Source organism: Rhinolophus sinicus, chromosome 2 (assembly GCF_057876585.1).
Source record: "Rhinolophus sinicus isolate RSI-liver-muscle chromosome 2, RSI-T2T, whole genome shotgun sequence".
NCBI classification, from domain to species: Eukaryota; Metazoa; Chordata; class Mammalia; order Chiroptera; family Rhinolophidae; genus Rhinolophus; species Rhinolophus sinicus.
The window spans coordinates 86,991,539-87,019,100 of NC_142502.1; the positions used below are offsets into that span (position 1 = coordinate 86,991,539).

At 38.5% G+C, this 27,562-nt stretch overlaps 1 protein-coding gene across 1 annotated transcript; it reads left to right on the plus strand.

The window, feature by feature from the left end:
• The first annotated feature begins 3,288 nt into the window (after positions 1-3,288).
• Positions 3,289-23,935, plus strand: KLHL31 (kelch like family member 31). The gene is made up of 3 exons (XM_019734787.3): positions 3,289-3,543; positions 17,079-18,279; positions 20,032-23,935. The coding sequence occupies exons 2-3, from the start codon at positions 17,108-17,110 to the stop codon at positions 20,762-20,764; spliced, it is 1,905 nt and encodes a 634-aa protein (XP_019590346.3). The 5' UTR covers positions 3,289-3,543; positions 17,079-17,107; the 3' UTR covers positions 20,765-23,935.
• Positions 23,936-27,562: the final 3,627 nt, after the last annotated feature.

Below are 27,562 nucleotides of genomic sequence, written 5' to 3' on the forward strand. Positions count from 1 at the left end.
CTGATGGAATGGCTTCTATTGACTTTTAAACAAACCCTTTCCCTTCCGATGTCTAGTAGCCACGCACTCTAAATTCTTGCTACTCCAAGTGTGGTTCTTGTACCAGTAGCATCAACATAACCTGTGAGTTTGTTAGGAAAGCAGAATCTTGGGCCCCACTCCAGACTTAGCTCATCAGAATCCGTATTTAACCAGGTCCCCAGGAAATCCCTACGTACATTAAAGTTTGAGAAGCAGCATTCTAATTGGTAGGAGTGATTGTTCAACTGTGATTGCTCACTCTTACATCCTATTTGGTAGTACGAAGTGAGAACTGGATAAATTATCAGAGCTATAATCTACAGCAGATAGGTACACTTTGGAGACATGGGTTTTTGTCTTAACTGTTCTGTCAGCTACAAAAAGACACGGGTTTGGATTAGAAAATCCCTGTGAATTTCTATAAGAGACAACTAGAAGAAGGAAAAAGCAAAATATCACAATACTTTCCATCTTTGTATTTTCCTGCGTTCTCAGTATTATTTTTTATTCAAAAAATATTGATTAAAAACCTACTATATGCTAGACATTGTCTTGATTCGGGGGTTACAGTAATTAACAAAATGAACTCACTATCCTCAGGACCTCGTTTCCTTCCTTACTCAGTTCAGTTTTATGTTCTGCCATTACAAATACTATTTCTTTCTTGGTATACACCCTCAACTCTCTTGTCCTCTAACTTCATTTTCCTCATCTTCTTCAGTATTCATTTATTCATGTCTTCCTTCCTTTATTCATTCACTTATTCAGTGAACAAACAAGTATTTATCATCCACTACGTGCGAGGCACTATTCTAGGCACTTGGGATTCATCAGTGATCAAAATAAAGATCCCTGACCTCGTGGAGCTTACATTTGAGTTGATCTGTAGCAGAGGGAAGGGGATGGTTGGTGAAACACAGATGGGCACTAATAATGAAAACAAATAAACTGTCCATCTTGCAAAACCCCTTCTTCAGTTTGTCTGCAGCTGAATTTGGCTTAAGGAAAACATACCAGCGTACTGACTGGTCTCAGACCAACAGTCATGGCTGTTATCCTCAAGGGGGCCTCCTATCCTGCCTGGCCATCCCAGCCATGTTCTCCCTCACTCTTCTAGACAACTTGACACCTTCTCCTCTTTCCTTAAACCACTGATACCAGCTACTCTACCCCAGTACTTGCTGATTACTTATCTAATATTTTCAATCTCTTTATAAAACGCTAAATTCTGTTGAGGTTATACTCCCCAAATGCCAAAACGTTCTTTCTAAATGCCAATCTTATCATGGCACCTTTAAAAAAAAAAAAAAACTTTAATAAATAGGCCACTATTGCTTTGAGGATAAAATCAAATTTCAAATTTCTTAATATACATTGCAACCTACTGTCCAGGCCCCTTTTCCATCCATGTTCCACGCCCCCCTATATTTTCAACATATTAGCTATATCAGTAGTTTACTGATTGCATATCAGAGCTACTCTATAAATGTTTTTTTTATTGAAGTATGTCTTAGATTTTTCCATTTTTGCCATTTATTCTTCCACTTGTGTTCACACCACCACTGTCTCAAATAATATTCTATTGAAAGGAGTATCTCAGTGTTGTTCCAATAGAACTTTAATTAGTCATCTTGTAACCTTAAAGACCATAGTATTGATTCTAGCACTTACTTCTTGAAGGTCCTTTCCATCATCATCATTACCATAAATACTGATATAAGGCTGATTTTTATCATAGCAAGAACAGAAGTTGAATGTTCTGGCTCTTTGTTGGAGTCAGGGAAGTGGCAACAAGAAGGATCACGTAGAAGTGTCCTCTATTAGCTTTATGTAAACAGCACAATAAAGAACTCCTTTGATTTACTTCTGACACATTCTGGTCCGAAGTAAAGTAAATCGACCTATGGGTGGAAGCAAAGGGAAAAAAAAAAAAAATATATATATATATATATATATATATATATATATATATATATATATATATTTGTTATATATATATAAAATAAATATATATATATATATATATATATATATATATATATATATATGTATATAAAGCTGGCTGGAATTCACATAGAAGTGGTAATTAAAATGCTATCCAATGAGTTGAGAGATGTCAGGAGAACTAGAAACCTGTACATACAGAATCATAGAGTCTTAGAGTTAGAAAGATATCAGAGATGACCCAGCGCAAGCGCCCAGGCAGAGCAAGAGTCCCTTCTAGGTCACACTTGCCCTATAGCTTCTTTTACCTCCACCCATCCGGTCACAGGGGATTGGCTCCTTTTCATCATTAGAACCCAGTTGTTACCATCAGAATTTTCCTTCCTTCTTTTTCATTTATTTCCCTGCCATTTCTACCCACTGGGCCAAAGTTTTGCCATCTTAAGCTACAAAAGATTTTAAGCGAATCCCTTGCTGCAGCGCAGCCCCCAAACCACGAGCACTCGGGAGCCTCATGGGCCCTGGGCCCTGCCCTCATCCTACCTTTCTGCAGACGGTCCCAATACGCACAACTCTGACACTGGCTTCATTCCAGCCATCTCCTTCAGGATGCAAAATACTATCTCAGTGTGCCAAGGAGACAAAGCAATGCTTACCACGTGATCGGACTGGTGAAGAATAAGCAGAACATTTATTTTCCATGGTCTGTTTTTCTATTATTGCAGCCTAATGTGAGGCTAACCTTTTTAGCAGCCATTGCACACTGTTGGTGCTTATTAAAAGCTTGTGGTCAATTAGCATGCTCTGAATTTTTTTTTTTTTTTTCACATGAGCGTTGCCAAAGTAGAGATTTTCTCAGCCTGTGTGTGTACTAGAGTGTGTGTTCATCTCAGGCCTCTCTGTGAATCACTGGACAATCAAGGACTGGTCGTGAACTTCACTCTATTGAACTAGATATCGACTCTAATCACACTGGTGCCATATGTGCGGTACCATAGAAAGCATCTTGTTCTCCTAAACATGTGTTCCTCTTCTAAAGAACAGTCTATTTATAAACTCAGTCTTTTCAAAGGACCTGAGGTGACCAGACTATTTACCTTTCTAGAAGCTAATTTTTATCCACAACCTTCCCTGCCCCTTACCAAGTGCATGCATTCTAATCCCTGTTCCCAACAATTAAATATCCACCTATTAATTTTCTTTCCTCACATCCAGGTTGATTGAGCTCTTGACTTTTTGTAAAAAACAAAAACAACGGGGCAGGTCAAGAAACCCAACCCCTCTTCTCCAACCAGAGAGCTCCGCCCTCTGCCCTGGGGTGGCCTGAAGTTGAAGGCCAAAGAGGGAAAGCAGGGCTCACAGGGCTGCTGGGGTGAGAGCGCAGGCTCAGCCGCTGTAGCCAGTGGGACAGCAAAGGGTCACTCTAAAAATTGCTGCTGGGACTTGTCAGGTGGCTGCTGGTGGCTCCTCACCGGATTTTCCTTCTCCCTTTCTCTCTCTCCACAGATTGCTTCCCAAGAGGAGTCTGCTGCTGAAACTTCATCATCACAAGTCGGGGAGGCCACTTCACACAGGAGGGTAAGGAGCTGGGGCCACAGTCTGCAATTCCTGTCTTCTAGATTCTGGGGTGTGTATGGATCTGTGGGTGGTGGGGGGGGCGAAATATTTGTGGTTGTACAGCTATTTCACAGAGGGTGTGTACAGCTGGGTTAGTTTGCTCATGGCCCTGATCTGAAGTTGGGAGCCAAAAAACATTTCCTTGAAATCTAAGGAATGTGCTAGATTAGGAGAATGTCATACATAGTAATAAAAATGCACAAAAGGGCAGCTTCAAAAAAGTAAAGTTGCTTGAAATTTCTAACAATAATTTTAAGCCTCTCAAGTCTGATGTATGTTTTTCTTCCTCTATTTTATAGAGAAGAGAGAAGGTAGAAAGTAAATTCTTAGGTTTGGTTCACAGAGTTGAGAGTTTCTTCTCTATCTTTATCAGGAACCATGTAAACATTTGGTACCCAATAACTTCAGATAACATGCAATCAGTTTTTAGTTTTAATGAAATTTGTAGCAAAAAAAAAAAGAAATTTAAAAAAATCAGACAACTCTTCACATTCCCAGAAATATAACCTATTGACAAAATAGAAAATTCCTCTGCCAAAATAGAACAAATTTGTAATTTAACAATAAAACAAGTTTTTGTTCTAAATGTGCACATATGGCTAGACTGACATACGTTTTATATTAGAGATCATATTGGAAATGAAATGGTAAAGTGGAAAACCCCCCTTACGTTGGACTTAACTTAAAATGGCAAGCCACACAGCCGTTTCTATTCCGGGAGTCAGTAATGATGAGTCCCGACAGATGCAGCGCTCGGAATGTGGCAGGAACAGGGAGCAGGCGCAGCTGATTTGCCCCTTTGGCGAGAAGACATTCTGGATGCCCAGCTCATTCTGGCATGGGAGTGACAGTGACACGTTAGCGCACATGGCTTTTCAGCTTGTCTTGTGCAGAGTCTCTCCCAGGAGGCAAGGCTACAAGGCAGCCGGAACACGAATGTTCTTAAGTATAAAGTGACAGTTCTTTTCTATAAATCAGTTCTAGGAGCTTTTCATCGGAGATCTGTTTCAGGCCAGAAGGCACTTGATTTCAGTGTGATACTTGCACACAGACTTACCCACTCCAAGGAGAGGGTAGAATTATGTTACCATGTTTTGGCAGTATCATTCTCAGTACAATGGTTCTGGATTAACTTTGGGTTATAGATCCTATTAAGGGCCTCATGAAAACTCTGGGCCCACTCTACAGAACAAATGCACATAAACATACATGTACAACATGTTTCATAATAGTCCAGAAAATTTCATGGAATTCAAAGACTCACCTGAACCCAAACCCAGGAAAGGGTTGCCAGATGAAATATAGGACACCCAGCTATATTTGAATTTCAGATACATCACAAACCAGTTTTTAGTATAAGTATGTTCCAAATATTGCATTGGACGTGCTTGGACTGAAATATGATTCATGGTTTATCTGAAATTCAAATTTCACTGGACATCTTGTATTTTTATTTTCTAAATCTGGCAACCCAGATCCAAATGCATCACCCCAGGTGAAGAATGCTCTGTCTCAGGTGCTTTATCCATATCTGATCATGAGTTGATTCCAGGGTTCTAAAAGGCCATCTTGAGGGGAGAAGTGATCCAGGACCAGACTTTGAAAAATTCTGACAGCGAAAGCCATCTGTTTATTCTTAACTCTCTGTAAAAATTTAGAACTGAAAGATATATATCTCCCCATTTGACAGGTGAGTAAACTGAAATCTTAAAAGTTTGGATGTTTTGCCACAGGTCCATCAGATGGTTAGAACAAAATGAACACCAAAACCCAATTTTCAGTTCTACGACAACCAAAGGACATTAGTCTTAAAAGTTAGATTTCCAAGTCCCTCTCCCCACTCCCCACCTACCCTACTCCCCAACCGTAACACACACGCAACAGACTGGGAAAGAGAAAAAACTATTTCAGTACAATTTTCAACAAAACCAAAACCAAAAATGTTACCACTGGGTGCTTGCGTCCTGTATCCAGGTTTGGAGAATACAGGTTAACTTTATGTATAGTCTGTATACTTTAGAGATAAAAGTCAGGCACAGGCCTTTAGCTAAGTTTAACCATAAGAAATCAATGAAATTTGTCTTTAAACAAAATGGATAATTTCCTATTCAACCTAACAGTTAAAAAGAAGTACTTGATTCTCTGATCAACAAAGTCATTGAAGACCTCCTTAAACCTGTTTCCATTTCTGACTTACCAACCTATTGGAGTTTCATATCTTTACCACCCTTAACAGGGTAAAGAAATTTGCAGGCTCTGTTTGTCTCTAAATAAATTTATCTTATATTCAAAAAGGCAACTCTTTTATTTCAGTGTTTGGAGCTATACGCTCTCCATATCCAAATTTTGATTTTCTATATCGCAGTCCTACCTCACTCAGTCTCCTTCCTCTCCCGTTGGAAAGAGCTAACTTATTCACCTGCTACAGATTGTAACCTACCCTAGATTTAAGGGCGGCAATATACGGGGTCAGGTGTCAACCTGATATTGAATGTTAGCTCTACAACACATTTGCACACTTGTGTCACCTTGGATAAGTTTTTAAAACTCTCTCTGAACCTTAATTTCTTCATTTGTAAAATTAACATAATATAACCTACTTTTTAGGATTTTGGTGATGGTTAAATTTTAAAAAATAATAATAAAATCGTAAAGTACTAATTCCAGGCTCAGCATACAGTAAGTCCTCAATTAACAAAGGCGAACTATATAATTTTTATTTTAGGAGAAATGGAGGTAGTTTACATTTGATACATAATATAGATTCATGCTTTAAACATAAATTTAAATTCCTAAATTTATATTTAGGAATTATTTATTAACATACTTAAATTTAGCAAATACAAAAGGTGATGAAAAATGTGATGGCTCACATAACTGCCCAGCTGTTTTATCAGGTGTTGAATACATGACACTGTTGTCATAGAAACAACACAAGAGCCAAAATCTGCAGTGGGCAGTGGGAGCAGAGCCTAGAATTGCATCTTTGTTAGCCTTCTGCCCAGTTTCTACTGGAGGACACCCAAGAGGCTGGTCTGGGTCACGGTGGATGGAGCAGAGAGGGGAGGAGGCTGTGGTGTCCATAAGTAGAGAGGAGAATTCCCTGGGTGCCCTCCACAAGATGAAGGGACAGCTCTGTAGCATAGGGAGCCTTCTACAACCTTCTGTACCCTGCACAAAGTCTCTTCTTTCACCCAAAAAGGGAAGAGTCAGGAAAGGACTGGCAGTGCCTACAAATGGCTACTCATCCCATTACACAACCTCAGCTGCTGTGGCTAGACCTGCCCTTTCCAGCATGTGAAAATGCACGCCACTAATAGTCCCAAAGGGGACCTGTAACGTTCCTCTCTTTGACCCCAAGGGGCAACTCATTAGAGCCTCCTGGGTTGGGAAGGAAAATTGAGCCCATCATGCATTAGAGGAAAAACAGAGAAACCATCTTAAAGCTCTCCCATTCAAGGGCAATTCAGCAAGGCTGTGCTTCTCACCTTGCAGACTATAACCCCAGTCCAAGCCCTCCCTCAGATATGGTAACCATGGTGATTATGCTGGCTACCAAGCCTGGGGAGTCCCTGAGCAGCTGCCCACAAGGCACTCAACTTGTTAAAAGAAAAAAGAAAAAGAAAAAAAGCTTTTATAAAAAACAACAACAATAAGTAAAACCCTCATCCAACTTTGAGTTAATATACAATTGAATCGATATGGATGAAATGCTTTCAAAGTTCATTACTCAACATCTACGTAGATTATACTCTAGATTATGTATGAAAATATATATGCAACTCATTTTTGTAACCTTTTTCTTTCAGCCACATTTTGACTGTCATTGTAACTGTCATTGGTGATCACTTATAATATGAGCCATGGGTGCATAGTGAACAATGGTATAATTGTAGAAAAAAACTGAGTTTCTGGACAAATTGCTTTTGACTGCATGTTCACATATGACCTAGTGACTGAGTAATACATTTTTGTGAGTGTTCTTTTCTAATCCTCCTCTAATAGTCCATACAGTCAGCTTAGAATCCCAGCACCATCACCAAATATATAAATGGAAGTGAATTAAGTTGTTCCACTTTACTTTGACACATCTACTCCTTAGGCTGCCCTTTTATAACTTCTTTCCTCTAAAGTCACCCTTGCTCTTCCTTTAAATATGATTGTGGAAAAGTGCTGGTTGTTCAAGTGACATGATAAATGTGTGTGCGTGTGTGTGTGTGAGTGTGTGTATGTGTGTGTACCCAGTGCGACATGCTGGGGGGACAGAGTCCCAGAGAGCAGTTTCCAGGCTCTCGGCCTCACGTGGAAAGGTGCTGGCTCGGGTAGCAGATGGTCATCGGCTGTTATCGGTTAGCCATTAGCCACTGATATAACTGCCGTGGCTAAACTAGCAAGTGCGGATTGTGGATTGCGGATTGAGGAGAGGTGGATTGCAGTTAGCAAGTGAGGTTGGTTGGCAGAGAAGCGGACGGCGGGTTCTGGATCTTGTGGCTCCTGCTTCCTGTGTCTCTAACCCAGCCGCCAGTGAGACTATAGTGGTATGACTCCCCTACCTATGGCTCCGTGGGTGTTCCTTTTCGGCCTCACCATGTCCTGCGTTCTTATGTGGGGAGCAGGACCAGAGACCCCTCATGACACCCTGCATGACACATGCCTTATGTCTGTACTCCCAGAAAAGCCCCAGTGTGAGGGGCCTGGAGAATATCTCAAAGACTTCCTGTCTGCTAGTGAGAACAAAGCCTCTTGGGTTTTGATCCTCCATAATGAGGAAGCTAATCTCTGCAATACCATAGAATCCAGAGTACACGATGCAGCTGCTCTTACCAGTTTAACTGGCCTGCGGTCCTCCTTAAATTAAGGAAAGCAGTGGCTGGAGCCCTACAGGCGGGGCTGATGGGAGATGAGCATTTATCAGGCTAGAGAAGCCTAGAGGACATCAGAGCTTTGCCCAGCTTCAAAGAAGTGACCCTGATCATCAGACTCCTCTGAGGGGTCTGCAGTGTCCTTATTAGAGGAACATGGCACAGACAGAACACTTGGGCAGGTGGATGGACAGCCTCATTTCCCATGTGCTCACCTAGGAATGGAATGGAATAGCAGTTCTAGTAAAGAAACACTGAATTTACAAACATATCTGGGAAAATACAGCCACCAGGAAATTGTCTGCAAGCTCTGATTTCAGTTGTCTCTTAAACGGTCTCCTGCATATTTCTCTCCCTCTACCCCCCCTAGAGATAGCTAAAGATGCCAGTTACGTCTTCAAAATGATTTTGAGGTCTCTAAAAGCCGTCTCTTATTTTAAAAAATAGATTACAAATACTAACTACTATTAAATATTAATATTATTAAAAGCAAAAAAATTAATATTATTAAAGTATTATTTAAAGAATATGTATACTTTATATGTGTGTGTGTATATATGTATATATATTAATAGTACTAAAGTATTATTTAAAGAATATACATACTTTGTATGTGTGTATATATGTATATATATTATATATGTCTATAAATAATATATGTATATATATTATATATATATTATATATATATATATATATATATATATATATATATATATACTACAGTGGCTACTGTGTTAGAAATTTATATATGAGTCATAGAAGGACACTGATTAAAAAAACTGAAGAAAAAAAACAAACAGCAAGAAAACATGCATATCTGGGAGGAAGACTAGATTTGCCCATTAATTGATTAGCTTGGATCATTTGTCAGACTAGTTAATGCATCACTCAGTAGGGCCCTGGAGAAATAGGACAAAGGCAAGAAAATTCAGATAGAAAGGGTCATGAGGGTTTCCATGGGAATGCCAGGGTAAATGTGAAGGCCAGACAATGGAGGAAAGAGAAGGTGGCAACAGGAAATAAGAGAAGGAAGGCCATGGAAAAACTTTTGCTGATTTCACTAGGGTTTCAGGTGGCCCTCTTCCTTCCTGGAGATTTCTTAATCCTTCTCCATTACATACTGACTTATCAAGTTCAAACCCTACCTGGCATCCAACAGCCTTTATGTATTGGCCTAACGTTACCTGCCTAACTGTCTCCCTCATGACTTCAACCGCCTTAGTCTGCACATACTGTGCTGAGTCATACCTTCCTGCTTCACCATGAAGCATTTCTTCTACTCCTAAGGACCTCCCTCCTATACCTATGCCTTTTAAAAACCAGCACCTGTGGGACCCTTATTATCTGCAAACCTTCTCATCCTAACACTGCCCCCATCAAAATTGTCCCTTTAATTTGAACCCTTATGTCCAGGCTCATAGATTCAATCTATTCCATGTATTCTGTTGTTTTGCTTATAACCACATGTCTAAGTTTTCCAAACTTCCAAAATTATCCTTATTACTGATATCAAAATAGAAATAATTGGTTCCTCAACTTACGTAATTGGACAAGTCCCATTTCTCTCCCTGGTATTTTCAGAAATCCCTTAGAAACGTTGACATGTTCCAGAAATCTCTCCTGTCTGCTTTTTGCCAGTTCTCAGTCTGGGTCAATAGTTATGCTTGTCCCATATCTCCTCCTGCCCCTCATGATTGCTTCTCCATGATGTGGCAGCTTTCTCTGATTTGCTTCACCCCAAAGCTTAAACAGGTTACTTACTTTATTCCCAAAGACATAGCTAACAAGCGTTGTTGATTTTGATGAAAGGTATTCAAATTCTTTTGCATACTCACTCTTTGCCAGATGCTCTGCCAAATGCTGTACAGGCATTTCATCACGAAGTTTCATTGAGAACCCTATAGTCAGGCACTATTATTATCTTCACTCTAGAGACAAATCAGTGGAGACTGTAAGAGGTTAGATTATTTATCTACCTCAAGAAACACTTCAGGTAAGTATTAGGTTGGTGCAAAAGTAATTGTGGTTCTTGCAATTATTTTTAACCTTTTAAACCACAATTACTTTTGCACCAACCTAATAGTAAAGCTGGATTTTATGTTGTATTTTCATTATCATTGAGTTTGAAATATTACCTAATTTTCCTTATGATTTCTTATTTTACTCGTGGGTTATTTACAACTGTATTGTTTGATTTCCAAATATTGGTGATTTCCCTAGTTTATTGTTATTAATGAACTGAATTACATTATGATTAGAGAACATACTCTATATTCCTTCAGTGCTTTCAAATTTATTGAGACATGTTTTGCAGCCCAGCACAGGATCTGTCTCAGTAAATCTATCATATGCACTTGCAAAGAATTTGTATTCTGCAGATGGGTGTACTGTTTTAGAAATATCAATTATGTCAGGGTGATTAATAATGTTGTTCAGGTAATCTATACCTTTACCGATTCTTTTGTCTAGTTCTATCAGTTGCTGAGAGTTAGTAACATTTTCAAGTATTACTAAGGAATTGAATATTTTTCCCTTTAATTTTGTCATTTGTTGCTTTACATATACTGAAGCTCTGTTTTTTGCATATATACACTAGGGTTATTATATTTTCGTGATGATTTGAACTTTTCATTGTTATGAAATTACCTCTTGATCATTGGTCATTGTTTCTTTCTTGATGTGTATTTTACCTGATATTAACATAGCCACTACACTCTTCTATGTCTACTCTTTCCATGGTAAATCTTTTTCTATCTGTTTATCTTTTACCTGTCTCTGTCTTTATAGTGAGTCTCTTGTAGATAGCACATATTTGGGTCTTGCTTTTCTTATTCATTCTAACAATCTGTGCCATTTAATTAGAATGTTATATGCATTGACTTTTAATACAATTATTAACATAATTGAATTTAGGTTTACCATTAAATTATTTGTTTTCTGTTTGTCCCCTCTAATTTTTGATCCTCTTTCCCAACTTTTCTGCCCCCTTTTGAATTCCCTTTAAATTGATCTCTTGGCTTTTCAGCTACACTTTGTATTCATTTAAGCAGTTGTTCTAGGGCTCTGCTGTCCACAGCCATGGCCATCAGTCACCTGTGTCTATTAAACACTTGAAATGTGGCAAAAATGAGATGTGCTGCAAGTATAAAACGCATCCTGGATTTTGAAGACTTAGTATGAAAACTAGAGTGTAAAATAGTATATTAATAATTTTATAGCAATTACATGTTGAAATGATATTTTTTATATAGTATGTTGAATAAAATGGTTCCAGGTAGTTTCACCAGGAACATCTGCCACAAGCATTTCGCCGCAAACATTTTTGCAGGATAACTAATTGGCCATAAGGCAATTTCACAGAAAAAGGTAAAACAACAAAATATGAAAGAGGGACATTAAAAAGGACATGATGAAACATGGAAAATATAATATTAAATGTAAAAAGACTATTGTAAAAAATGAAAATATATTGTCTTTGAAGTCTTTCCTTCATAGTATTTTACTTTCTTTTGCTTGTTTGCTGATTCATCTTGCTGTTCAACATTGCACTTTTTTCTTTTTCACTACAATTTCTTCTTTCATGAGGAGAGGTACCAGTTTCCAACTAAAGAATCAGTAATTAATGCTCTGGAAGACTGTTGTGAATTAGTAGCCACCTCTTTTATATTTTCCGTAGCTTGGTAAACTTTTGTTTTTGATGGGTGAGAGGAATGACTGTGCCCTCTGAAGGATTTGCAAAAAATAGATACATTATCATTTTCCAGTAGTGTGTGCAATCTGGCTTTATACGTAGTTACTATCATTCATTATTATTTGAAGACCACCAGGGCTACCGGTCACTGTATAGACCATTATGAGGGCTAAGATTTATATAATATAAAAAATGAGAGTACCGCCACAAACTTTGTCCACGGAGAAATGAAACCAAAATGACAACCATTTATTTTATCTTTTATAGTGAAATTGCGTTAAGACCAATTAGTTATGCAGCGAAAATATTTGTGGAGAAAATGCTTGCGGCACAGATGTTTGCTGCAAAACTACTGGACACAATAAAATACATTAAAATTAATTTCACTTGTTTCTTTTTACCTTTTTAATATGGTTGCTGGAAAATTTTTAATTACATATGTTACTCATGTCAGTTTCTATTGGACAGCACGACTGCAGAGATTACAATATGCAAAAGTTAAATTTTCACAGGCTACATAAGGTAATGGTGGGACACTTCACATAAGACATAAAAACCTTGCAACTGTATAAAGTCATTTATCACCATCACCCCGTCCTTTATGCTGTAATTGTCACATGTACTACATCTACATACATAATAAATCCCACAAGAAAATGTTATCATTTTTGCTTTGAAGAGTCAGATGTATTTGAAAGAACTTTAGAGAAAAAAATAGGCCTTTATATTTACCATCTCTGATGCTGTTCATTTTTTCCTGAAGATTTAAGTTTCCGTTGGGCTTCTTCCTTTGGGATCTCTCTTTTCCAGAATCCCCAACTCACTTTCCCGTGGATGTGGTTGCCACAAACTCTGTCCTCTGGTTCTTCAAAGAAGTAATACTTTCTCTTGGAGTTGTTGCTGCCCTGGGCGGTACCAACTGCATGCAACCTGCTTGTAGGCAAAAAGCCATCAGATGTAATTGAAGAAAAAAAAAAAGTCGGTGGGGACTCATCCTATGCTATTCCCCTTTTCCATCTCTTGAATCTTCTACAGAATCATCCTTTTGTTTATACTTCCTAGCATTGCTCAGTAGTTTCCCTGTTTCTCTCCCAACTCTCCCCACCCCAAACACCCCAGGTTATAGATTCTATTTGGGACAATCTGTCAGGTAGGAGATTTACTTGGCTTTACCGCCAGCAGTAGAGTTTGGAGCTGCTACTTAAACCATGGCAGTTCTTCAGAGGCTGAGGGCTTCACAACTCTTCTACATGATATTCCTGAAGACAGAATGAGCTACTGAGGAGTTTATCAAACTTTAGTAAGGATACTTGGAAATACCTCGATTAAGGATGATGTAAGAGCTTAACAATATAGAAAAGGAAGATTTAAAACTGGATATCAGATATTATTGCTCCTAGAGTCACCCCTTTATTTGGAATGTCCTGCTGGCTCTTTGTCCCCTTTGCCCAAGCATATCACCATGCTGTTGAGGCTGTATTCTCTTTTTCCTCCAGAAACCTCCATTTTAACCAAAGAAACAAACAAACAAACAAAAAACCCTTAAAATCAAAATAATCTCAGAAGAATGACACCCTGTCCCTTGGAGAGGTATGTTTCAATATAGTATATAATATAACCAATTGTTAAAATACTGAGATCCCTCTGTACTGAATAGGTAAACAGCCCAATTGCTGCTGCCCTGATCCCCCCCACACACACACTGAATCCCTCCCACCCCTCCAGCCCTCTCCCAGGATCCCCTGTGCCTCACTAAGATCCAGTGACTGAAGACTTACACAGGGTACCAAGGGGAGCCTCTGGAACCCAACTCCAGAACTGTGGCATGAATCCATACTAGTTAGTAGGTACCCCGTTTTGTCAGTTATTGAAATATCCACTCCTATATGCTACAAATAAAATAATATTTTAATGATAAACAGAATATTTAGCATTTCAGTCTAAATATTCAGTCATAGTGCTATTAGGTTGGTGCAAAAATAACTGCGGTTTAACAGGTTAAAAATAATTGCAAAAACCGCAATCACTTTTGCACCAACCTAATACTTGGGTTCAGAATTTCCTCTAAAAAATGAGTGGTTATAAGCCCTACATCTAAATAAATTTGAAAATTGGCCAAAAGAGATCTTCTGGGAAAATAGGCAGGGCTTCCCCAAAGACACATTTTTGCTTCTACTCTAGAAGGTAGAAATGATGTTTTAAAAAAAAAGAGAGAGAAACCACAATTACTCTGCAGTGCTTCCCTAGTATCTGTTGTCATTTTGAAGCTGTCATTTTTGTCTCTCTGACATAAATTACATATTGTATTGCTCCATAATTTCCAGCACAGCGCTGTCCACACAGCAGTACGTGTCCGATAACTGCTTGCTGAACAAAATGTTTAAAATTTTCCCCAAAGAAATCCAATAAGGGACACTTACCACATAAGTCAAATGCATTTGAAGACTGAACTACAGGGAAGTTGAAAATCTATTTCACAAGGTGAGGATGCATTTGGCATTGCTTGCAAGAAAGAAAGAGGAAGGATCTTGTAAACAAATATAAATGTGAATTTGACAATTTGAGCTTAATGAGGAAGACAAAAGCCCTGGCAAGGAGATAAACCTTCTTTCTATCTACTTACTACTCTCCTTCCACATGGAAAGGAACAGGAATAAACACAATAGAAAGGTCATGGAATTTTTATACATACATTCCAGTAATTAAATTGAAGACCTTTCAAGAGGGATCAAAGCTATGTTTTACCCCTCAGGATGAACTCAATAGTGAGACTTAAAACACACACACACACACACACACACACACACACACTCACACTCACACACACACACACACACACACACACACACACACACACACCAAGAAACTATAAAACACCTAAATACCTAAATGTCCATCAACAGGAGAATAATTGAATAAGTTTTATATATTCTTACTATGGATACTGCAGCTATTAGAGAGAATGAGGTAAATTTGTGTATGTACTCATACAGAAGAATGTATGTAATTTACCGCTAGGTGAAAAAAACAAACTGCTAAATAATATAGCATAAATTTGTATTGATATAAGATCTTTTATAGTACTCTATATGCTGGAACTGACTTATACTGGCTCATGGGAACCAACTAGTACATTATCAGGAATTTGACAAACTGGTTGTTAAACAGCGGATAGCTTAAAACTAGCCCCGATGAGTGTATTTGCACCAAAGAAATCAGTGTCTTACAGTTAAGGGCTTTTTTTTTTACCCCTAGAGCATTGGTTTATCAGCACACTACTGTTCAGAACTACGCAGATATAAGTTTGTATAAGCATATACAATTGTCTGGAATGACATATAACAAACTTTGAATTGTTGAATTACATATACTGATTTTTTAATTTTAAAAAAGAAAAAAAGAAAAGCAGCACTGGTAATCTCACACACACACAAAAAGTGAATGCTACCGTAATGTAAATAAAATCCATTTAGAAGTCCAAGTATAGCATCTTCCAATGACTATGCTCAATTTTTTAGAAAGGCTAAAACAATTTAATCTATCATATTTTAAGGGCTATGTATATATTTAGTATACTTAATATATTTCAGTTCTATATTTAAATACTAGAGCTGTTATAGAGATAAACCCATACTTTTTACAGGTTTTTTAAATTGGTTCAAATACTTATTACATTGATAATGGAAAAATGGTCAGTATTCTTAATATGTGAGCATCCATATAAATATATCTCTATGTGAATATATATCTACGAGGCTCATTACTGGATTAAGAATTTTAGTGTCAGAGCATAAAAATAGTTCTGATAGATTGCCAAAATATCATCCAAAAGACTGTATCAATTATACTCCCATCAATAATGTATGGAGAGTACCACATCAGTCGCTGATATTATGAACATTTAAGACTCTTTTAACCATCGGATAAACAAAATTTGACTGCAAAGAAAATAAAAAGGATCTCTGGATTTCCATTGATGCTTTCCTGATAATTATTAGTTTAGCATTTAAAAAATGTATTAACTATTTGTATTTTATTTTCTATGAATGACCTAGTTACCTAGTCATAGCTTTTGTCTATTTTTTTAATGGATTACTTTTTTCTTATTGATTTGTAGGAGTTCTTTAAATATTGTGTCAGTTAACCTTATATCTCTCAAAAATGTTACAAATATTTTTCACAGTCTGTTGCTTGTCTCTTAGTGTGGTTTTTATAGCAGTTTTATATTTTTCTATATTCAGATATTTCAGTCTTTTCCCTTTATGGCTTCTGGATTTTGTGTTATGGCTTAAAAGGGCCTTTCCTACTCTAAGAGTTTTTTAAAAAAAGAACACCCTACTTTATTCTAGTTCGTGTGTGTGATTTAGATATTTCATTCATCTGAAAGTTATTTTAGTAAATTTGTAGAGTAGAAATCAACTGAATTAATACTATTATACAAGTCCTTACCCATTGATTTTTAAGTGCCAGATTTATTCGTGTGTGTGTGTGTGTATTACAAAATACACATTTACATTTTACATGGATTCCTGAATTTTAATATTTTATTGAGGAAAACTTCAGAATAGTTATAATTTACTTTTATGTGAGAGTACACTAAGCCCTTTAAATGATATTTAACTACTATTCCATAATTACTGTACAGTTAGATCGGAGAATATTTGGTCATTTCTGCTGTATAAAATCACTTCGCAATACAGCTATGTATGGTCTCATTTGATAATATCTTTCTTGAATTGTCTTCAATCCTTGATGCTGAAGTAAACCATCGATAAAATGTGCATCTAGTTTAACGTAAGTCTTCAAATCTATTTTTGAGGGTTAATCTACATTATGCCATTAAAAATCTTTTTATCTTATAAAAAAGAAAAGTTTCTTAATGGAGTGATTCAAAGTCCAAAACACAATTAAAATGAAACCATGCCTTTTTTATTTTCTAGCCAGCTCTTGCCTGTGAGTGTTTGCCAACATGGCCCCCAAGAAGAAGACTGTCAGAAAGAACAAAGGAGATATCAATGAGATGACCATAATTGTAGAAGATAGCCCACTAAACAAACTAAATACTCTGAATGGAATCCTAGAGGGAGGCAATGGCCTTAGCTGCCTTTCTTCTGAATTAACAGATGCTTCTTATGGCCCCAACCTCTTGGAAGGTTTAAGTAAAATGCGGCAGGAGAGTTTCCTTTGTGACTTAGTCATTGGCACCAAAACCAAATCCTTTGATGTTCACAAGTCAGTGATGGCTTCATGCAGTGAGTACTTTTACAACATCCTAAAAAAGGACCCATCCACACAAAGGGTGGATCTGAATGACATCGCACCACTGGGCCTGGCCACCGTCATTGCATATGCCTACACTGGAAAGCTGACCCTCTCCTTGTATACAATAGGAAGCATTATTTCTGCTGCTGTTTATCTTCAGATCCATACCCTTGTAAAGATGTGCAGTGATTTTCTGATCCGAGAGATGAATGTTGAGAATTGCATGTACGTTGCTAACATTGCTGAAACATATTCTCTGAAAACTGCAAAAGCAGCAGCCCACAAATTTATCCGGGACAACTTCCTTGAATTTGCAGAATCAGATCAGTTTATGAAACTTACATTTGAGCAAATTAACGAACTTCTTGTAGATGATGACTTACAATTACCTTCTGAAATAGTAGCATTCCAGACTGCTATGAAATGGTTAGAATTTGACCAAAAGAGGGTGAAATATGCTGCCGATCTTTTGAGCAATATTCGCTTTGGTACTATCTCCGCACAAGACCTGGTCAATTATGTTCAGTCTGTACCAAGAATGATGCAAGATGCTGATTGTCACAAACTTCTTGTGGATGCTATGAACTACCACTTACTTCCATATCATCAAAACACATTGCAGTCTCGGCGCACGAGAATCCGTGGGGGCTACCGAGTCCTTGTCACTGTTGGAGGACGTCCAGGCCTTACTGAGAAGTCCCTTAGTAGAGATATCTTGTATAGAGACCCTGAAAATGGATGGAGTAAGCTTACAGAAATGCCAGCCAAGAGTTTTAATCAGTGTGTGGCTGTGATGGATGGATTTCTTTATGTGGCCGGTGGTGAAGACCAGAATGATGCAAGAAATCAAGCCAAGCATGCAGTCAGCAATTTCTGCAGGTACTTGATTCTTTATTAGAAACTGAAATGGTTCAATAGTATGAGGAAATTGCCCTGACATAGAAGTAAATGAATCATGCCAATTAGCTCAGTAAATCAATAATAATAATAATAATAATGCCACATTACATGTATATACAACACTTCACATTATATAAAGTACATCCATGTACATTATGTAGTCTAGATTTCTGAATAAGCTTGTAAAGTGAGCAGGGGAGACATGATTATTCTGATTTTACACATGAGAAATCTGATACCCAGAGAAGTTATACCACTACCACAAGTAAGTGGCAATTCACATTTTCTCATTTGTAGTCAGATGCTCTTCACAATATATTGCCTTTCTGAAAGACACTGGGTACAAATTTAGTTTGTAAGACTGAGTGTTAAGGATGATCAAAATAATACAGAATTTATTTTAAGTGACTGTTACCGATGACTGTCAGATTTATAATTGACAAATAGAATGGAACATTAAAAATGTAGCAGCCAATTAATTTTAAATCATTATTTGAAGATTGAATAGCAGAGAAAATGCCAATATTTTTGATACGTGAAGAGAAAAAGCATAATAAGCCCTTCAGATAATGGAATTCAAATGCTATATATTTGTATATTTATGATAAAAAATTAAACTTCCATATATACGAAATCTTCAGAAAGTCATGCTTATATCCTGGTAGTAATAAAAAAGTCAAACATAATTAATGAGCAAGATCTGAGAATTTAAAGAGTATATCATGAAAAATATTCTTTGTTATTTCAGTATGTGTGTATCATTTAAATGAATCCATCTTTAGCCTTTAATTCATAACTATAGTTAAGTTGTGATCTGGAGGTTAAATAGGACAGAGACAGATGAACATCAAATTGACAGGGTGTGTTCTGTGTTTATAATACTTTAAAACTAAGAATGGGAAAGTATCAGTTTACTATGACTGCTGATTTTCCTCCTCTGATAACTCAGCTATTAGTACTCAAGTCACTGTTTTTGCAGTATTGATTTCAGTGCTTACGGTATAATTACTGTAATATTGAAACTGAAAACAAAAATATGTCCCTAAACGAAATAATCTTACCTACTAATAAGTGCTAGAAAATAGAGAAGTATCAAAAGTTAAGGCTTTGTTGATGCTTTTGGACATATTTCATTGATCTCATTCTAAACAGACAATAGAAAACTTGGTTGAGTAACTCAGCTTTGCTGCTGCAATGGCCAGCTAGGAAAGGTGTATGAGTAAGAAGGGGTTTGTGAGAAATGAAGAAATCCAATTAGTCAATTCCTACCTTAATTAAGTGAGAACGAGCTAGCGATTGTTGGTCTTTGAAGATATGTGGAGTTGACTTTAATGTGGCAGTGTTCCCTTTTCTGATTGCCACAAATACCCAGGTTCCATCCCTCGCCACACACACACACACACACACACTCACAAATCCTACTGGATGATGCATATTCGAATATGGATGAAAGGGGACTAGAAGACCACCGGTTTTTGTAGGGTCTTCTCCAAGTGGCCTGATAAAAGAAGTGAATTTATAAACGGGAGGAGGGGAGTCACCAGTGGCCTGCTTTTTAGAAGTGTCACACTTTTTTGAAAGAAAAACACGAGCATCCAGGTGAGGAGTTGCGCTATGTCAGTAGCCTCCTTGCATAAAAAGTGTGAAAATTCCCACGTTATGGTTTGTGGAGTAACATGGGTCCCCTGGCTACCGCCCACAAGGCTGTCACACTTCCTCTGCCATTCCCAGATACGATCCCCGCTTCAACACCTGGATACACCTGGCCAGCATGAACCAGAAGCGCACGCACTTCAGCCTGAGCGTGTTCAACGGGCTCCTTTACGCCGTGGGCGGTCGCAATACAGAAGGCAGCCTGGCCTCGCTGGAGTGCTACGTGCCCTCCACCAATCAGTGGCAGCCGAAGACGCCCCTGGAGGTGGCGCGGTGCTGCCACGCCAGCGCGGTCACCGACGGCCGAGTGCTGGTGACCGGCGGCTACATCAGCAACGCGTACTCGCGGTCCGTGTGTGCGTACGACCCGGCCAGCGACTCGTGGCAGGAGCTGCCGGACCTGAGCACGCCAAGAGGCTGGCACTGCGCAGTCACCCTGGGCGACAGGGTGTATGTGATGGGGGGTAGCCAGGTGGGGCCGCGCGGGGAGCGTGTGGACGTGCTGACCGTGGAGTGCTACAGCCCGGCCACCCGCCAGTGGAGCTATGCGGCGCCGCTGCAGGTGGGCGTGAGCACGGCCGGTGCCTCGGCGCTGCACGGCCGCGTGTATCTCGTGGGTGGCTGGAACGAGGGCGAGAAGAAGTACAAGAAGTGCATCCAGTGCTTCAACCCCGAGCTCAACGAGTGGACGGAGGACGACGAGCTGCCGGAGGCCACTGTGGGCGTGTCCTGCTGTACCCTTTCTATGCCCAACAATGTGACCCGGGAATCCCGAGCCAGCTCGGTGTCCTCCGTGCCAGTCAGTATCTGAACCCAGGTAGATGCGGAGACGCGGGAATAACAAATATTTATTTGTGGTTAACCTTTGAGTCAGCAAAAAGGAAAATATATAACATTTACTACAATGATTGTATTTTAAAATATATCGAGGCATACATCTTGATGGGTTTAAATTCCTGGTATGGCCTCTGGTATAATCTACCTCTGTGTGATTTTATTATAGCAAAATACAGGGCCATAGTCAATAATGAAAAATAGAATTTATGTAAACGGCCACTGGGTGGCAGACAGAATTCATTGTAGGCACTCTTCCATTGTAAGCGACTCCTAAATGTATAGCGGTAACACCCACATTTGAGACAAATTCCTCCACACTTTAGTACACATGACACTTATGTGAGTAAACGATTTCACACACAAACGTTTATTTCCCTCTCTCTCTTTTTTCCTTTAGGAAGTTGAAAATATCCATTGATAGGTTTAATTTTAAGTTGGAAATCCACCGATAGCCGTAAACACTTAAGATTTAATTCTATATTTAAATGCAATTTCTCTTCCTATACTCGTACATGACTGCGTAAAGGATTTTGAAAGGCATCCCATGACAGAATCATAAAGCTTAAAACAAAATCTTACTAGAAAGTAACTGGGGTTCCACCCAAGGAATAAGTTTCTACCCGGTCAAGTTGATGCCTTCGGCTTATCCACGATTCCCTCATTCCTCCATGCCTCAGGCCCCAGTGTATTTCCTATCATAAAATCTAGCCCTCAAAAAAGGAACTAATATTAGTCATTTAGTTTGTAGTGTAAATTTAAATCCTTTTGTTGTTTCTCCTAGAAGTATTTGCACTTTAACCTTTGTTCCTTACTGGAGGAGCAATTCCTTCAAGGATCCTGGGAGCCTTACTCCAAACCTGAAAACTACATCAACATGGTTAAAAGCAACCTTGACCCTAATGTTCTTTCCCGGGAAGAACACCAAATAAAATTATGTCCTTAAGGATTATTAACTTAAAGATTGTATAGCCTAATTTGATTTCTCCCACTCTTTTATATGGATGAAAATGAAGGATTTAAAACTCTTGGATTCGCCGATAACTGGATGAATGGGTTCTGTTGATAGATGCCATTGTTTCCCATTTCATAGCAGTCCTCCTGATTTCTTAATTAAAAATCTAATACATTCATTTCACATAGAAATATTAAAATAATAATGCCCACTCTGTTATATATTTTAACCTCATCTGCTCCAAATTAGCTTTGTGAAATAATGTGTATCCACTTGATATCATTTTTCATACATGTTTGCTGAGTTTGGAGCAAGGGAATGATTGTTGTAAATGATACATATTTTCCTTTCTTATAATTTATCACTTTATTCTTTGATAGTTTGTTTTGGAGAGGAAGTGGCCTATCAACTATGGGTTATGTGCAGTTGGATTTTGAAAAATAAAGCAAACTATTTAAATAGTTAAACATGAGCTATATGGAAATATAACTGGGTTTTCATTAATCCCATCCTCTCCCACCTTGTGTAGATAGATTATTGCTAGGGTTACAATATTTATATTTAAAATATGTTATTGGCACTGTGAAAAGTGTTCCATATAGTACACTTTGTGGAACAATTTCGTATCATTGCCCTTATGAAAAGTTCAATTTCTGTGCATTTAATGGTAACACTCAGGTAATGGCTAAAGCACAGTAAGTTATGAACTAGATATTAATAAAAAACACTAGGCTGCTCTTTCACCCCTCACAGAGCTTGAGGAGCTTCTTCAAATACAGAGCAGATCTAAAGACACCTGCTCCCTTGACGCTTTATCTGCCCAGGATGTTAAATAAAGCTGTATGAGAAACTAGTTTGTGGAGCAAGTTAAATCACTGAGCTCTGAATTTACCAAAGTACAGCCTATAAATACTGTTTTGTTCTTTCAGCATCATTGGTAAAATAACTTTCCATTTTTAATAAATTATTTTCACAGTTTCTCCATGTTTCCCAACTGGAAAATTACTTCATTTTTATTATGTTTTCAGCTTACATTCAATTACACTCCCAAGTCTTAGGATCTAACCCTGTACCTCCTTTTATTTTTCTGAAAGAAAAGGACTTGTTATTTTTGTCATGCCAGAGACCTGTGATTAAATAAAAGCATCAGTTCAGTGTATCAGAGAAATAACATGTTACCCATCCACTGAAATAATAGAACTCAATCTCTCATTTTCTGAATGGGCCAGAGATCTGATGGGAAAGTCTCCAGGAAGCCAGACTTTAATGTAATCTGTCCTTTTTTAGTTAGGTTCTTGGTGCCGAGTAGCCTTCCCTGGTGTACTAGTTGCTCTCCTTGGCATTGAATGAGTTTTATTTTTACTTCCTATGTTGTAAGAATGGTTATGAATAGAAAGTCAGTGATGGTACAGATTATAATTTTAAACGATGAGGAGATGGTAGTGGAGTGTTGTCAGTGAGGTATAACTGAGCTAATAAGGAAGTGAGGTTGTACTGAATGGCTGTATGATTTAAGGCAAAGCAGTAACTATAGTAAGTGTATTTTACACACGTGCCTGCAGATAGAGGTTTACCTGGAAACGTGGAAGTGTTAAAAGGTCCATTTTTTTTGTTGTTGTTGCTGGTTATTCTGGCCAAATATCTTCAGAATTCATCCAAGTTGCTAGATAAAAGCAGCTAAAATCACTTCATTTAATGAATTTTTCCCTGAGTTACAAAGAAATGGATTTATCTAATCTTCTCTGAATGATTCTATTGAATTCTTCTCTGAATGAGTTAGATCCCCATCCCAACCACTGACAATTATGTTTTCTAGCACAAGGCAGCATTAAAAGGAATTATTTTTCAGTATTTCTTTTCATACCAATAAAAACGATAGTATAGTTTCCTAAACACTCCTTCATGGTAATTGTGAGAACTAAAGATTCTAACATATTAAAGATTTACCCTCCAGCACATTCAGAGGGTAAGCACCATTTAAATTTCCCTCTCGGGGAATTTGAAATAAAATACTTGTCTTGGATACTCCCAGAAAAGGTTGTATTTATTCAGCAAATTTTGGCAAAAACTTTTTTTGTTTGCTTAAAACATTCTGGTACTATATAAGGAACAACAAACCAAAATGTGTGTAGTGTTTGTAACCTCATCACTTTCAATAAAGCTGCATTCAAAAACAGCTTGTCAGTGATCAAATGTGGGCAGTTTTGAAGTGTTCTTTTGTGATTATTGTGGTGTATTTTTTCCCCTCTATTTAGTTTTCATGATGATTCACCTCAACAAAACAGACACACACACACACACACACACACACACACACACACATTGAAAAGCTGTTCCAATAGCTTGAAGACTAATGAAAGAAAAAGGGATAAAACATCAATAACGACTTGTGTTATAACTCAGACAAAAGCCGAAGTCTGGTCTAGCTCAGCCCTAACCACTTAGAAGTCGTAGATTAAGTATGTTTGCACCATTAGTCTCGTTTCCACCCTGACCACAGCCAATCTGGCACAGACTCGGGTTCACCATCATTTGCAAGGAAACTACCTTTTAGGAAATGCAATTGTACAGACAAATCCTCACAGCCTTCCTCCTCCACGGTACCTGCCAAATCAAATGTAACCATGGTAGAATTCTCAACCTTTGATTTGATTTAGTAGTTAAATAATAACAGTTAGGTGAGGCACTCTTAGTCATTTCTGGAAAATCCTAAATGACAGCCAGAGTTTTTCTTAAACTTCTCCAAGTCTTGTAAACATTTAAAGAGATGAAGTTGACCCCCAAACAGAAGCCAGCTGGTGCCACGTTTTGTTTGGAGCATACATGCAAGGTGCCCCCAGAGTTTCTTTGAGTTTTCTTTGAACTCCCACATAGCTCCAAGCTTCCCTACAGGTTTGAACTCCCTCCCACATTTACACATAAGTCCATCTAGCCAATGCAAAAGACATTAATTACATCTAAGGCACTCTAGTATGTATCAAAGGAATAACCGTTTTGCACAACGTGGTGGAAAGGCTAGAGACTAAAAGATATTCAAACCTGTCTCTAGGCTTTCCTAGGGGTGGTATAAAAGTGCATCCGGGGGTCCATTTTGGGAGGAACAGGCCTTGAAGGAGAGAGAAAATCCAACACATGGCCCCTACAAACAGCCTGCTCAGCCTCTTTGTTTTACTTCCTAGCCGCATTCACTTGTTGGTATGAATGTAGGTGTAAGCCGCATTACTCCGTTTGGCAGGACCAATCTTCCACCCAGTTCCAGGCATGCTCCTTAGGGAGTGGTGAGGAAAGAAAGCACTTTTTCCAAACCTTTGGAGAGACTTGGTAGCCTCTGATTAGCCTAAAAATCCTCTATGGCTTCTTTCCTTATCCCTTTCAGAGAAGTGCCTTATGAAGTCAAGCACACTCATTCTGGGGAGACTGTCATTCAGACTTTGCCTTGATACATATTCACTCATAGCTATAGAAGTGATTACAATCTTCAAAAAAAAGAAAGCCTTTTAGAATTACTAGTATTTAGCCTAGAAAGGTGATACAGCAAGATGGGAGCAGCGAGACCTTGATTAGAATAACACATTTCTCTCCACTCCACCTTCATCCCCACCATTGCAACAGGTACCCAAAGGAAGGAAGTGTCCAGTGATATGAATGGAGAACTTACGCCTTTTTATCTGGCTGTTTTTGCTTTGTGCTCGGATTTAGGTTATCACCACAGGCTCTACATTCAGAAATCCTGTCTCTTTCCATGGGGACGTCTCTACCCTCAATTAGAGGGGGAAACAGCAGCATCTATTTTTGGTGGGCTAGGTATGGAAGTAATTCATCAATTCCAGCCACAACACTCTGACCAGAACTAGACATATGGCCTTACCTAGGGAGTAGGGAGCTGGGGCAAAAAAAGAAATTTTTCTTACAGCATTGTCTCTACACAATGAATGATTCCATTTTGAAAACCAGGCTCTCATCTCCCTCTGTGGTTATCCATGGAGCAAGGAACTTCCCAAGCAAACTGCCTCCCCTCAATCACAGTCCTCTGGATCTGCTCACACATAGCAGTGCTTTACTCGTCCGCCTTCCCTGAATCGTAAGACTTGCACTCATTTCCTTATTATATCTTGCAAGACAAGTCTTGCAGCCTTTTCTCAACTTAGAGCCTTACAGGTCTACATTAAATACACTAAATGCATTCTGTAAGCCTTGAGTGTTTGCATAAATCTGGTTCCCAGAAACCATCAAGGAAATCCATCTAACATGGAACCACTCCCCTCACCTCAGCCCCCTCCTTGGGTCTCTTGCCCTTCTGCTTCTAAAATACTCTAAACTCAAAAAAAAAAAAAAAAAGTGGGGGGAAGAAAGAAAAAATTTAAAAAGAAGAAATAAATAAATAGAATATTCTAAATTCTTGACTTTACTTCTTCTGAAACAATATTGACTGTAGATTGTACATCTGAGACTAAATTCCTCTCTAGCCTTAAGAGGAAGTTCCCAGTATATGATGGTTTGGGGAGAAGAGAACACATTATATAGAGTTTAAATTTTAAAAGAGGAAATACACACATCTGTTTTTAATCACCTTAAAAAGAGAGGCTTCCTCAGGGAGAGAGGGAGGAAGAAATTAAAATGGTTGTAATCTGTCCCCTAAGTCTTCTTCCCCAACCTATATGAAATCTTTCCATTTAGAACAGAGTTCCAAGTTGAGAAATGTTTTAATCTATCACAGTTCTGCATGTGAGTAACAAAAGAAATTCTGTGTGGGAATCCTTTCCTTGTTTAGCAAATGGTCATTGGACACAGCCATGCACCATATACACTGCTAGAATACCATTTTGAACAAGATGCTGTGTTTCCACAGTGAAGAACCAAAATCCCTGTGGGAAGAGTCTGCTGCCTGAAGCACACTCATTTATCATTTAGATGAAACAGAGCCAACTTCACAAAGTGCAATTAAATTAACAAGCGTTTACTTCTTGCCAAGTTTTGTGCTTCCTGGTTCCTGTGGGGCAGAGAAAGGTCAAGGTAAACTTAGAGTCTGCCCTCGAGGAGCTAAGAAGTGCTAAAAGTTTTCTAACTGACTACATTTGGAGGTTATTCTCATTTTTTTACTCCCACGCCCCTGATCAGGCTTTCTCTTTCCCTGCCCTGCTCTGTGCTCCGGGAGGCTGATCCCCAGGAATTGCATCATACAGACTCAGACTCTTTGGCCCATAGGCTGCATTTATCAGATGGGAGGCATCAAGAGGAGATCAGAGGGCAGAAGAGAGTGGTTGGGATATTTCTTTCCTGTCCTTGTGGGGCTTCAGCTTTGTTGTGCTTCTGGCCGTGGCTGCAACTACAGCACCTGCCAGGCGGCCCCTGCTCCATGGCTCTGTCACTCACGTCACCACAGCATAGCTTACCACTTCTGGATAGTTTCTTGCTGGTTTGTTTATGCTCTGCAGCCCCTTTTGAATATGTTCCTTAAGAGTAAGGACCTTATCTGTCTTGTTCAGTGTCTAGAACAATGCTTAGAGCACAGCAGGGGATCAATACTTTTTGTTAAGTAAGTAAATGCATGAATGAATGAAGTAATATAACCATCATGACTTACTGCTTGCTAGATTCCTACTCCAATTTATTCATATATTTAATAAATACTTATTGCTCATTTACTATATTCAAAGCACTTTCCTTTACCCCAAGGAGAGGTGAGAACAATAAAGCATACAACCAAGATAACCAAGACTTCTCCAAACTGCTGGCAGCCCAAAATTACATTGTTATGATATATTACCAGTGGAAGGAATTATCCAACCAAACCTTTACTGTACACTTAGTTTCTTAATC